Source organism: Takifugu flavidus, chromosome 6 (assembly GCF_003711565.1).
Source record: "Takifugu flavidus isolate HTHZ2018 chromosome 6, ASM371156v2, whole genome shotgun sequence".
Lineage (NCBI taxonomy): Eukaryota > Metazoa > Chordata > Actinopteri > Tetraodontiformes > Tetraodontidae > Takifugu > Takifugu flavidus.
The window spans coordinates 3322257-3335186 of record NC_079525.1 but is presented as its reverse complement, the minus strand read 5'-3'; the positions used below and the strand labels follow the sequence as shown (position 1 = coordinate 3335186).

Below are 12930 nucleotides of genomic sequence, written 5' to 3'. Positions count from 1 at the left end.
AGAGTTCCCTGCAGGGGGGCGGTGAACCGACCACAGTGTTCCCCCACACCCTCATCTTGTTTTTGAAACTCATCAGAAACCCAACAAGACTTTCTCCCCCCAGCTGTCGGATAAAACCTCACGAAGGCTCTGTGGGCCAGCATCTCTGCTGTTGGAACCACCCTCAGGCTTTATTTTCTATACAGGATTAAACTCCCAGTATGAAGGGAATTAATACTAAAATAAACACCCAAGTGGCTGCAGAGCCCGTGTCAAACTGATACTGATCTACTTCTGCTTTATTGCGCAGGTTAAACCAGTTTTTTGAGCAATATTAAAAGGGAAACATGATGAGGGGTTTTTGTTCTTGCTGGAGGTCCCTTAGATAATCCGATTTACCTGGATTTTCCCGTTGCCATGGTTCCATCTTTTTCATAAGAACAGCTCGTTTCAATTACGCGCTTAAACCACAACTGAACCATGACTTGTTTTTAAATAACTATCCGTCCATGCGGCCCCACGCCTCCCGCACGCTGACGTTGCACGCACGCTGTATTTGTGCGTGCAGCGGCGGAGGAAGACGAGGAGGAGTGAGAGGAGACCGCAGCGTTCCTGTCGGGTTTATTCTTCAGCCGTCTTGTTTTCAGCGCGCACACACGACGCCTGACGCGGCACCGTGGAGCGCACACGCACACAGTCCGCTGCTGGTTCTGATCAGCTGTGAATCGGATTATTCGGAATAAAGGCCGTGCAAACAGTTGCACCTGCTCCGGAGCAAAACAAAGACGGATCCGCCGCTGTGTGACAACCGACGTCCAGCTGACTGTCCCGGGAGAAGCCGATTGTTTAAGAGCCGGGGGAGGAGGCCGAAGCTGCAGGAGGAAGCTGGCTTCGTGTGCGGGAGCTCGACATTGTTGGCCCAGTTCTGGACTGGCAGCCTCAATTTAAGCGACGCTTGACGCGCGTCTTATTTCGCCTCGGTCATCAAACAGGAGGAGAAACTCGGGCCTCTGTAGGTGTTTTACAACGCTAAATTAGCCAAAGTCACGCGCGAATCAGTGCTTTAGATCGGCGTCGACACTCCTGAGTGTTCAATGTTTCCCTAAAAACCGGAATTATGTGGATCAGTCCCGAGGATGTGTTGCTGGCGGGCGCGTTATGGATCACCGAGAGAGCCAATCCATACTTCATCCTTCAGAAGCGCAAAGGCCACGGAGAGGGAGGCGGGGGGCTGGCAGGTGAGTTAGATCAAGTGTCCGTGATGAATCAGAAATAATTAATGACTGTGATCAGGTTTGGTGGATCACGTGACCTGTCAACTGCCACACGTGGTTTGTCACCTGAATGGGCAACAGCGGTGTTTGTTTTGGTGTGTTGACACCTTTGAGCTGTCGCGCTGACGGGGGACAAACGCGCATGAGAGACGAAGTCCAAGAGATCCGCAGCCTGGCGGGTCAGAATGTGAGACATTGGACTGAGGTGACCCCTCATTTAAGGGGAAATGGCTTCCGCACGGCCATGCGAACAATTGCATTTGCGGTGCTTCTGCAGCCGCTAATGGCCAGACAACTGAGCACGGTCTGTTTCCCTGCTGAATCATTCCTCCTCTTCCCTTTCTCACTTCAGCTCCTCCCATTCTCTGCCTGGTTCTCCCAAAATGGGTCAGACAGCAAGCAGGGCAGAGGAAAGGCAGGTTGGAGCCAGTCTCACAGTGCGCCTTTCTGTTTTCTCCTGAAACTCGGACTTGTTGGAGCTGAACCACAGCTGGCTGCAAAACGGAAAGACTTCCTTTTTTTAACAGAAACTGCGTATGAAAGTCAAAATATTCATGTCCGAAGATGGGGTTTGTTCCAGAATTAAAATATAACCCAGCCCCTGCACGTGTTTTAGCTCCAGCATTAAATAACACCTACAAAATCTGTTTTATAGATGTAAATTTGGACATCTTCCACTTGTCTGTTATGGCCCTGGTGCAACATGCATTTGGAAGGTGATGTCACTGTTATTGAGCTTGCCGGTTGGCAGTGGGTGCCAGTTTGTGCCCAGTCACCCTGGCACGGTGCACATGCACTTCTGAGGAGCGGTGAAACCACCAGGAGCGTCGAACGCAGCAAATCTGCAGCTCAGCATCCGGTGTCGGTACTGGAAGAGGCTTTAGAAAAGTGCCGACACTGTGAAAATGCTGATAATTTTAGGAAGTTATGTAATTTTTCTCAAATTTCTGCTTCGTGCTCAGTATGCTAACATGTTTCCCTGCCCTCATCAGAGCTGTCTTGTCTGGAGACCTGAGGCCAGTGAACCGTCACCGTGGTGATCTGGGGTTGAACTGTGAAGCTCCTAAGGGGGGTTGATCTCGGCCCTTGTGGGACTGGGTTCGACACCGCTAAGGTAGCTGCACGAACTGCTAGCAGAGCAGCAGCTATAGCAACAGAGTAACATTAGCTAACATCTAGCAGACGTTGTGGTGGATGTTCTGCCCCCCTCGCGGTGGTTCTGAGTGTGTTGGGATCATTATCTATATTTTCCCACAAACAAAAGTGCAGAAAATGGAACAATAAAAAGTGTGTGTCGGTCATTTGAGTTGTTATGTAACCTGTAGCCGCGGTCCTGGGATCAGATTACACAATAATCCATATCAAACTCCGCATTTCACAATCAAGCAGGTCGTTACCGTTTGGAAGGGTGTCGGCCTGAAACAGCCGTAGATAATCTGTCAACGCATCAGCAGATCTGTTGGGATGTTCTGATGGTCTGAACCGCTCAGGTTGGACACTGGGCCTTTTGTCTGCATAGCAGCATCGAGCTGGTTTTGGTTGAAAGAGGATGTAAAAACAGCAAAACCGCTGTTTTTGTTCCCCCCTCTTGGATGTTCGGGAGATGCTGAAGCTGCCTCAAGTTTGGAGAAGTGAAGCTCATGAGCCTGTTTTGTTCTCACGGGAGGGTGAGATAATAAACGGAACCTTTGTTACGTGACAGCATGATGTTTGTTTGTTGGTTTGTGGCACCAGTACATGATGGCAGAGCCACCTGCAGTGTTACTGGTCTTACTGGAGGAGCAACGCTGGTGGTCTCACCTCAGTTTCCTGTTGAAACCATCACACAAGACTGTGTTAACAAAATGCTGGAGGTGAATTTCACGGCTGTTTTGCAATTCCCACATCAAACCCAATGTTGTTCGCGACCTCGTTACCTTTTGCGTTCCACTTTTGATTTTCGACCTTATTTTGTTTCTCTAAGAGGAAGTAGCGTTCACAGCCCACGCGGAGTGGTTTGTCTCTGTTACTGAACGCTGCATTGTCTCCTTAGTTCCATGATCGAAATCCAGATTACGAGACGTTTTTCATTGTTTTTAAATGTTTGCGGCGACAGTGAATGTGTTGTTCTCATGTGAGGAGACGGTCATAAGACAAGCGAGTGACGTTTGTTAGCAACTGGGATCATTTGACACGGCTGTCGCCATCGTTCCGGGCCTGGAAACAATATTCTTCTTGACTACATGGTGTAGAAAGCACCGATGATGCCAGCGAGGGTGATAATCCGAAGTCATGTCCCGAGTTTGTGTCCTCAAAGCACAATTTAGGAAACGGCTGATCTCGTCTCGCTTGTCTTTGCTCTCACCTCTCCACACCCACTCATCCTCTCGCTGTCTGACTCATAGGAAGTCTGTTCCAAAAAACAAAAATAACTCTGCTCAACATGAAGGTGCGGGCCTCCGAGCAGAACCACCTCAGAGAAGAATTTAAAAGTGGCTACAAGCGTCAACGGCCACTGCTCTTTGTAACGATTCTCAAAGAAACAGAAGGACGCACCTATGTTTTCCTGTAGGTAGGAGACAGAGCAGGTAAGCTCCAGCTGCAGGTGAGGGGCAGAGTGGAGGGACTGAGTAAGTTGTATTTATCATCGGAGGTGATCGCTGCTCATCCACGGGTTCAATGACACCTCAGTCATGAGTGTGAAACCAACAAAAAAAATACAGGAACCTTCTGGTGTAATGGGTCCTTTTTTGCAGGTTCTTTAAGGTGAATCATGTTTAAAACTGTCACAGGATGTTTTCACCCTTCCCCCCCCTTTGTTTAAAGCACCTAAGATATGCACTTGGGTATGAGCAGGGCCTCTGGTATGATTACATCTGGTTATTTGCTGTGACTGTGGTGCGTTTGGTGTCCAGGACACTCAGTCAGGAGTTCAGACTGTGAAGGTTTGTTGGTTTTGACCTGTAAAGGTGTCTACTGGTATCTTTTTTGAAACCAGAAGTGTTTCTCTGGACTCTTACAGGTCTACTGGTGGGAACCTTAGACGTGGTCTTGGACTCCAGCGCTCGTGTGGCACCATACAGGATCCTATACCAGACTCCAGACTCCCTGGTATATTGGACCATAGCTCATGGTGCGTATCACCTTATTGAGTAATAGATATGTGGCTTTCAAATAATTATCAAATTAAGTCAAATTTCAACTCGCAATAGCTTTATGCTGCTGAACACCACGAATTACATCATCTCCGTTAATCTGCGGGATTAAGAAATATGTAACACACCAAAATGTGTAAATCTGCTCCAGCCCTTTCTCTTTTTCCCTGCGTATTCGCGGCACCGTGCACCAGTACTAGGAAGTGCCTCCACTGTTCCTCTAATGAAGCCCTGAGTAGTTTCAGTGTCATGTGGCCAATGTCCTTCCAGAATGACCAAATATTCAGGTTCTATTTCAGTGTCCAACCTGAAACGCGAGTTATCCAACTTTTCAGGTCTTTTGACTTTCTGGTGTAAAAAATCTTCTCATGTTCTCCAGAGGTATTAAGTTAAATTAAGCCCTTAGATGTGCACGGCAATGCCCTTACATACCGTAATACATGTAATATGTCCCCTAAATTATGGCAATCCATAAAAATGAATGGCATTAACAGAACACTACTTCTTCACGTTATTCGCTTTGTAAAGATGTTCAAATGGGAGTACCGCTCCGCTCTTCTGACATACGTATGTGCCCCAGGCCAGAGCGGAGATGTTTGGCAGACGAGGATAATTCAGTGAGCGTGCACTTACTGCCATGCTGCTCATGGGATAATGGTACACAGCGCAGCAGGCGGTTTGAGCTCAAAAAAGAGCTTTAACATTGTTGATTACTGATGTTTGTTGCCATAGATCCATATTTGTGTTACCAACAGAAAAGACGTCACCCTGCTCAATGCTCTGACCCCGCCCACTCACTCCTGCCCATCCTCTAACCCCGCCCCCATTCATGCACAATGCTGGGACCCCGCCCCCTCATTCATGTTCAAGCTCTGACCCCGCCCCCTGCCCTTCTCAAGCACTGACCACACCTCCTCACTTTTGCTCAGTGCTCTGACCCCGCCCCCTCTCTGCTCTCCAGGAAGCTCTCGCAAGGAGATCACGGAGCACTGGGAGTGGCTGGAGCACAACCTGCTGCAGACCCTCTCCATCTTCGAGAACGAGAACGACATCACCACCTTCGTCAAAGGAAAAGTCCAGGTAAAACCGGAACAAACAAACTTCACAGTTTTCTGAGAGGACTGAGTTTCCACACGTCCGTCTGTGTCCACGCTGCCGCAGGGGATCATCGCGGAGTACAACAAGAACCATGACGTCAAAGAGGACGACGACACGGACAAGTTCAAGGAGGCCAGCGCCAAGTTCCGGAAGCTGTTTGGGATGCCGGATGAGGAGAAGCTGGTCAACTATTACTCCTGCAGCTACTGGAAGGGCAAAGTCCCGAGACAGGGCTGGTTGTACCTCAGCATCAACCACCTGTGCTTCTACTCCTACCTGCTGGGAAAAGAAGGTTGGATTTCTCGTATTTCACTCGTTTTATCCTCGTGTTTTTGGTTTTTTTCAAGAATTATTTTCTCTTTTTTTTTTTTTGAAACGCTCAGCCAAACTAGTGGTCCGTTGGGCGGAAATCACTCAGCTGGAGAAGAGCGCCACCCTCCTGCTGCCCGACGCCATCAAGGTCAACACCCGGGTGGAGGAGTACGTCTTCTCCGTCTTCCTGAACATCGGCGAGACCTTTAAGCTGGCCGAGCAGCTGGCTAACATCGCCATGCGGCAGCTCCTGGACAACAAGGGCTTCGAGCAGGATCGCTCGCTGCCCAAACTCAAGAAGAAGTCGCCCAAGAAAGTCTCGGCCCTCAAGCGGTAAGCAAAGAAACGTGTGTCAGGTGGGAAAACCTGGGCGGTTCCCTCATGAATGCTGAGTTAGCATGTTTAGAGCTAATGTGTTCACACCCCCTCCAAGGGTGCTAAAAATGTTGCTCAGCCATGTTGCTGCACCTTGTATTGAACTCTGGCATCTGCTTTTATTGCTTAGCGATACGTTTGCAGCACAACAAATTCCCAGTGCTAAAAGTATTTTGATACAACAGCTCTTTTGTTCCCCAGCTGTCACTGCAGTATTCTGGGAAGAGTTTGAGGACATCTCTCCGGTTCTCAGTTGTTGTTGTTGTTGTTGTTGTTGTTGAGCAGACCGTAAATAGAAGTTCTGATCTTTAACAATGAACTTTTACAACTTAAGTGAGCCTGATTGCAGGCTTACTGAATAGTATCAGTTCATCTTGGGCTGTTCTTACGTAAAAGCCACTACACAGATACTTTATTATGTAGATTAATCTATTTATCTTTATGACGTACCACCAGCGTGAATAATCCACTGTTGCCACGTACCCACAGACATGAAAGATAGATGAAAAGCTCAACTAAAGGTTTGTTGGTCACAATCAAACCTTGAACTGTGCCCCCCCACCTTTCTGCAGGGACCTGGATGCCAGAGCCAAGAGTGAGCGTTACCGGACGCTCTTCCGTCTGCCCAAAGACGAAAAACTGGACGGGCACACGGATTGCACCCTGTGGACTCCCTTTAACAAGATGCACATCCTGGGACAGATGTTTGTTTCCACCAACTACATCTGCTTCACCAGCAAAGAAGAGACGCTGTGCAGCCTCATCATCCCTCTACGAGAGGCAAGTCTGATCATTTTGAATAGAGGCTGCAGGTAGACAGCTAGCAGTTTAGCTGATGACAAGCTAATGACGGAGCCGACCTCTTCCTGTCCACCCTGTCATGTCATATGCTAAATATCTTTGTGCTAAAAAACGCAAGAATGCAATTTCCTTCGAAGAGCAGGACGTATTTGTTAAATGCACTGTGCTGGGTTGCCAAATAGTTCAGATACTCTTGATAAAATGATGAAAACTATAAGGAAATGACACCGCATTACTTGACTAACAGCATCATCCGTACTGCCAGTTAGCTTCACTGGTCAGCGTTCATACAGTTTAAAATTAGTCATCATGGTTCTTGTATCCATTCCTGTCTCAGACAGGGTTGATGCTGCTATAGTGACGTGTTTGTCGTGCTTGGATTTGTTGAATCTGGTCTCAGGTGACCATTGTGGAGAAGGCGGACAGCTCCAGCGTGCTGCCCAGCCCGCTTTCCATCAGCACCAAGAACCGCATGACCTTCCTGTTTGCCAACCTGAAGGACAGGGACTTCCTGGTCCAGCGGATATCCGACTTCCTGCAGCAGACCACCTCTAAGATCTACCTTGAGAGGGAACTGACCAGTAGCCTCAACAGCTCGGACGATGAGGTGAGCCATCGTCGGTCCCACCTCAAATCCACAGGAACGCCATCAGTGGAGATTGACACTAATCTGCCTCCAGCAGGTTTACTCCCAGCATGGATCTCTGCTCTCCAGCAGCCCACAGAACAGTTTGTGCTCCGAAGGGGAGCGCTCCTTCAACCTGAACGACAGCAGCGTGCCCACGGCCACGCAGGCCCTCATGACGATGTACCGCCGCCGCTCACCCGAGGAGTTCAACCCTAAACTGGTCGGTTTTACCGTGTCGAACTACAAATATTTAGTCCTAGTTAGCATTGGATTTCCTGTCGTGACCTCGGTGTGTCGTGACGTCTTCTGCTCAGGCTAAGGAGTTCCTGAAGGAGCAGGCGTGGAAGAACCACTTTGCCGAGTACGGACAGGGGGTGTGCATGTATCGGACCGAGAAGACAAAGGACCTGGTCCTCAAGGGGATTCCCGAGAGCATGAGAGGAGAGCTGTGGCTGCTCTTCTCTGGTGAGGAATTGGCCTTATGCAACGAGACAACAGCCACACAACCGCCTTATCTTTATTGACCCTGATAACGCGTCAGTCAAATGTCATCAGCCCTATTTTATTACCGTACTTACCTTACTGTACTCAATGTCTAGCTCAATTGTAAGAATTCTTTATGAAGTCACAACATTATGGCCACTCCACCTCCTTCCTGAAGTGCTAGTTGCACCTCAGATGACTGCTGTCAGGGCTGCACCTCCCTCGCTATAGTCGGTCACATGAGCTTTCCTTCTTTTCAGACTTTATCTGTGCTTTATTTTAAGAGCAAACGCCGGTGGGTAAAACCAGCTGACTGAGCTCCATCATGAACTGGTTTACTGAGGTTTTAGGGATGTTTGCCTGGAACAGGGGAAGGATAGACACAACAGTAGACACCAGAACAGGCCTGCCCGTCTAAGTGTATGGTCACATGTGGGTGTAAGGACTCGCACTGCCAGAAGAGGGAGACATAATTGGACTACAACTGTTGAATCTACAGATTTAATCCTCCGTAACAGTTTGATTTCTGCATCCAAGGTGCGATCAACGAGATGGCCACACACCCTGGCTATTACGAAGACCTGGTGGAGAAATCGATGGGCAAATACAACCTGGCAACGGAGGAGATAGAGCGGGACCTGCACCGCTCGCTCCCGGAGCACCCAGCCTTTCAGAATGAGATGGGCATCGCCGCCCTCCGACGGGTCCTCACCGCCTACGCCTTCAGAAACCCAAACATCGGATACTGTCAGGTATTAGCACTCGGAATTGCCAGACCCTCTGAGCCGGGCTTCATTTTCTGTTCTCCCTCCCTCAACGCTGCAGGCTATGAACATTGTAACATCTGTGCTGCTGCTCTACGCCAAAGAAGAGGAGGCTTTCTGGCTGCTGGTGGCGCTCTGTGAGAGGATGCTGCCCGACTACTACAACACCAGGGTCGTAGGTCTGTACACAAGCGTGTTTCTATGTTGGGGTCATTGCGATTACACCTTCTGACTGACCGTCTTCTGCTGTCCTGTCAGGAGCTCTGGTGGATCAGGGCGTGTTCGAGGAGCTGGCCCGCGAGCACGTCCCTCAGCTGTACGACTGTATGCAGGACCTCGGGGTCATCTCCACCATCTCGCTGTCGTGGTTCCTCACCATCTTCCTCTCCGTGATGCCGTTCGAGAGCGCCGTGGTGGTGGTGGACTGCTTCTTTTTCGACGGCATCAAGGTCATCTTCCAGCTGGCGCTGTCCGTGCTGCACGCCAGCATCCATCAGCTTCTGGGCTGCAAGGATGACGGCGAGGCCATGACGGTGCTGGGAAGGTAAGGGTGGAGGGACCAGAGGGATCAGAACTGCCACTCTGAGGGCAGGTATTAGCATTTCCGTGACGCTGTTGTGACGTTTGGTGTATGTTTAAGATACTTGGACAGTGTGACCAATAAGGACAGTACCCTGCCCCCCATCCCCCACCTTCACTCCCTGCTGACAGACAATGGGGAACCACACCCTGAGGTGGACATCTTCAAACTGGTGCGCAGCTCCTACGAGGTACTGTACCGACCCTCCCGAGACACTCGCACATTTCCCGTTAATCTGATTTGAAATGTTCTGGTTTTACTGGTTTAATGTCTCCGCCCTTCCCGTTTCCTCGACATTGCTCCAGAAATTCGGCTCCATCCGCGCAGACGTGATCGAGCAGATGCGTTTCAAACAGAGGCTGAGGGTCATTCAGACCATCGAGGACACGACTAAACGCAACGTGGTGAGAATTCGCCCGACGCTCCGCGTGAATGTGACGAAGGACGTTATCGGACACTGAGCTCTCTTCTTCGTATTAAACATTTTAGGTCAGAACTATCGTCACGGAGACCGCCTTCAGCATTGACGAACTGGAGGAGCTCTTTTTGCTCTTTAAGGTGAGAGTCTGCACGTTCACAATTTACACATCGGACGACAGAAAGGAGGGCAGCGGTCACGGCGCCGCTGAGCTCAAGCCACGCTAACGAGTTCTCGTCACGCCCCTCCTGTGGATCCAGGCGGAGCACCTGACCAGCTGCTACTGGGGCGGCAGCAGCAACCCAACAGAGCGCCACGACCCCAGCCTGCCGTACCTGGAGCAGTACCGCATCGACACGGAGCAGTTCAAAGGGCTCTTCAAGCAGCTGTTCCCCTGGGCCAACGGCGCCCAGTCGGACCTGCTGGCCGTGCGCTTCTTCCGTCTGCTCGACCAAAACTGCGACGGGCTCATCAATTTCCGAGAGTTCATCAATGGCCTGGGTAGGAGGAACGACGTGCTTTCGTCACTGTTAATCGGGGCCGTTGCTGCATCTCAGATGTTCTTCGCATCTTCTCAGGCGTTCTGTATCACGCGGACCTCATCGAGAAGCTGAAGCTCCTCTACAAGATGCACGTCGTGCCTGGTGGGTGCGCAGCAGAACCCACAGTGCTCGACAAGTTGACCTGCGGATTAACGCTCTTGTTTCTAGTGACTAAAATAAAAGAAATGAGGCTTTCATGAGACAGATTGGTTAAATCTTTGCTTTTTCCCCCTCCGCCCCCAGAAATCCCCCATGAACAGGAAGAGCCAGATTCTGCCTTTGAGGCCACGCAGTACTTCTTTGAAGATATCACCCCGGAAACGTCGATGGGTAAGGACCTGACCTTCCTGTTGCACAGTCTGATCAAGATAATGTGTGTCTAGATTGCAGAAACCAGACAAGTCTGTTGAATCCCCTCTGCTAAATCGTGGCCCCCTTCTCCTCTCTTCTCAGGTCAGGACTCAAAGTGCAGAAGTGAGAAGGATGACGGCTTCGTCAGAGTCACGTTCAAGACTGAAAAAGGTCGGCAGTTGTTTCAAAATGAATCAAATCAGATTATAGTGTCCTCATTCGCCAACAACAGATGAATCAAAATCCCAGTTTAATCCTGTTTTTGCCGGCTGTCATGGAAGCGCCGCATGAAACTTGATATGCACGTTGGGTTCTTTGCCCTTTTTACAGTGAAGAAGCTTAACACTCCTGAATATCGCCACTATCTGAAGCTGTGGAACGAAGAGACCAAACCTAAGCGAGAAAACACGAAAGATCTTCCAAAACTAAACCAGGTGAAGCTGTTTTTTTACACTTAACTTGAGAGAAGCAAACCAGTGATGGTAAAATCTGAGCGGTCGTGGTTTTTCTTTTTCACGCCCAGGCTCAGTTCATCGAACTCTGCAAGACCTTGTACAGCATGTTCAGCGAGGACGTTGCAGAGCAGGAGCTCTACCACGCCACGGCGACCGTCACCAGTCTGCTGCTGGAAATGGGAGAAGTGGGGAAGCTGTTTTCCTCATTAGGCAGGAAGGAGCACGACATGGGGGCCAAATTGGAGCCGAGGGTGTATCCCAGGAGCGCCCAGCAGGTGGTGTCTGATGACATGTTCCAACAGCGGGAACAGAGTGGCGACTTTATACCTACAGGCGAGAAAAGTCCCTGCGAGGAGGAGAAAGCGGACGACCTCCCGGCCATGCACGACATCAAGCTGGAGGACTCGTCTCCCAAAGACACGGGCACGTCGTCCGCCATGCTCATCTCAGACGACGACACCTCGGTGTCGTCCTACTCGGTGCTCAGCGCCGGCTCCCACGAGCTGGACGACAAGCTCCAGTGCGAGGACATCGCAGATGACACGGTGCTGGTGCGTCGCGACAGCGGGGTCGCCGGGGAAAGAATGAACCGCCCCACGGGAGGCGGAGCCCAGGATGGAGGGCTTCCTCACAGCGCCAGCATTGATAAAGACTGGGCCATCACCTTTGAGCAGTTCCTGGCCTCTGTGCTCACCGAACAAGCCCTGGTGCATTATTTCGAGAAGCCCGTGGAGGTGGCGGCAAGCATCACCAATGCCAAGAACATGTGTAAATCAGGGCGCCCCCTGCTGTCCATGAGTGACTATGAGATCTCTCTGTCCGGCTGATGACTTCATGTGAGGAAGTTGGACATTGTAAAAGCGAAAAATGATGATTGGTCCTTCCCGGGGGAGTTTTTAAGGACAATGAAGGTAAATGTAAACTGAGTGTATGATAGAATGAATCTTAGCAAAGTATTTTACCAAATGTGAAGGAGTTTTGTTATAACAGCCAGATTCCATCGGGAGGAAAACTGGACGTTAACGTTAAGATTTGCTCCTATGAAACCAGTGTGACCATGTGGTAGCCGTGCTTTTATGCATATGTCCATCTTGTAATCACGTTTTAAGCCACCTGTAGATTTAAGTCCACACAGATGCATAACAAATCCAATAGGGATGACTTGGTCCGCGACCGCTCGACACATCTGGACCAAATGTTGCTTGTTCACTTTACAGTTACTGCTGTTAATCACCAGTGTTTGTGTAGTGTAAAATCTCTTCTGAGCAAACTTGATGTAGTTCTAATCATAGATCGCTCATTTGTGACGGCCTGAGAACTTTGCGCGGAAACAATGTGATAATTACACTAAAACTAATCAGCTGAAATCAACAACCTGCACTTTATTTTTATTACCAGTTCATTTGCTTATTTTTCTCACCACTACCAGTTAAATTGTTTATTTTGCTTTTCTTTTTTTTAAAAAGTTTTTAGCTTTCTTGTGTACTGTTTTTATATTTTGATATCAGTTGACTGTAAATCTTTTTGTGTCCAGGTTATTTTACAAGTATGCATTCTCACCCATTCCGTCTAATAAAAGTACTGCATAAACTGAATCAGTGCAAGTCTTTGACTCATTTTTTTAGTCTCCAAGAAGTCTGGATTTTTGTTTGAAATGAATGGGAAGGGTAGGGTGGTCGGTAGCTCAGTTTGTTAGGAACCAAGCTGAGAAGCAGAAGGTTCTCAGTTCAAGCCCC

The 12930-nt window shown here is 49.4% G+C and overlaps 2 protein-coding genes across 3 annotated transcripts in view; one reads left to right on the top strand and one right to left on the bottom strand.

Annotated features, from left to right (window-relative positions):
* The window catches only part of znf330 (zinc finger protein 330), a 47604-nt gene that overhangs the window by 23182 nt on the left and 11492 nt on the right, over positions 1-12930 (bottom strand). The window lies entirely within an intron of this gene.
* tbc1d9 (TBC1 domain family, member 9 (with GRAM domain)) lies at positions 452-12789 on the top strand. 2 transcript variants are annotated; one of them, XM_057036858.1, is made up of 21 exons: positions 452-1217; positions 4255-4365; positions 5349-5467; positions 5549-5777; positions 5869-6130; positions 6745-6952; positions 7374-7580; positions 7657-7821; positions 7916-8066; positions 8622-8836; positions 8910-9027; positions 9107-9392; positions 9489-9618; positions 9734-9832; positions 9918-9986; positions 10107-10347; positions 10425-10490; positions 10632-10718; positions 10842-10910; positions 11070-11173; positions 11263-12789. In XM_057036858.1, the coding sequence occupies exons 1-21, from the start codon at positions 1097-1099 to the stop codon at positions 12019-12021; spliced, it is 3816 nt and encodes a 1271-aa protein (XP_056892838.1). In that variant the 5' UTR covers positions 452-1096; the 3' UTR covers positions 12022-12789. The 2 variants fall into 2 exon arrangements, with proteins under 2 accessions (XP_056892838.1, XP_056892837.1); XM_057036857.1 differs by having other exon boundaries at positions 7654-7821.

Coding starts and splice junctions, on each gene's coding strand:
- tbc1d9 (XM_057036857.1), top strand. CDS start 1,097: ATGTGGATCAGTCCCGAGGATGTGTTGCTGGCGGGCGCGTTATGGATC. Junction 6,953..7,373: donor TCATCATCCCTCTACGAGAG/GCAAGTCTGATC, acceptor ATCTGGTCTCAG/GTGACCATTGTGGAGAAGGC. Junction 8,067..8,621: donor GCTGTGGCTGCTCTTCTCTG/GTGAGGAATTGG, acceptor TCTGCATCCAAG/GTGCGATCAACGAGATGGCC.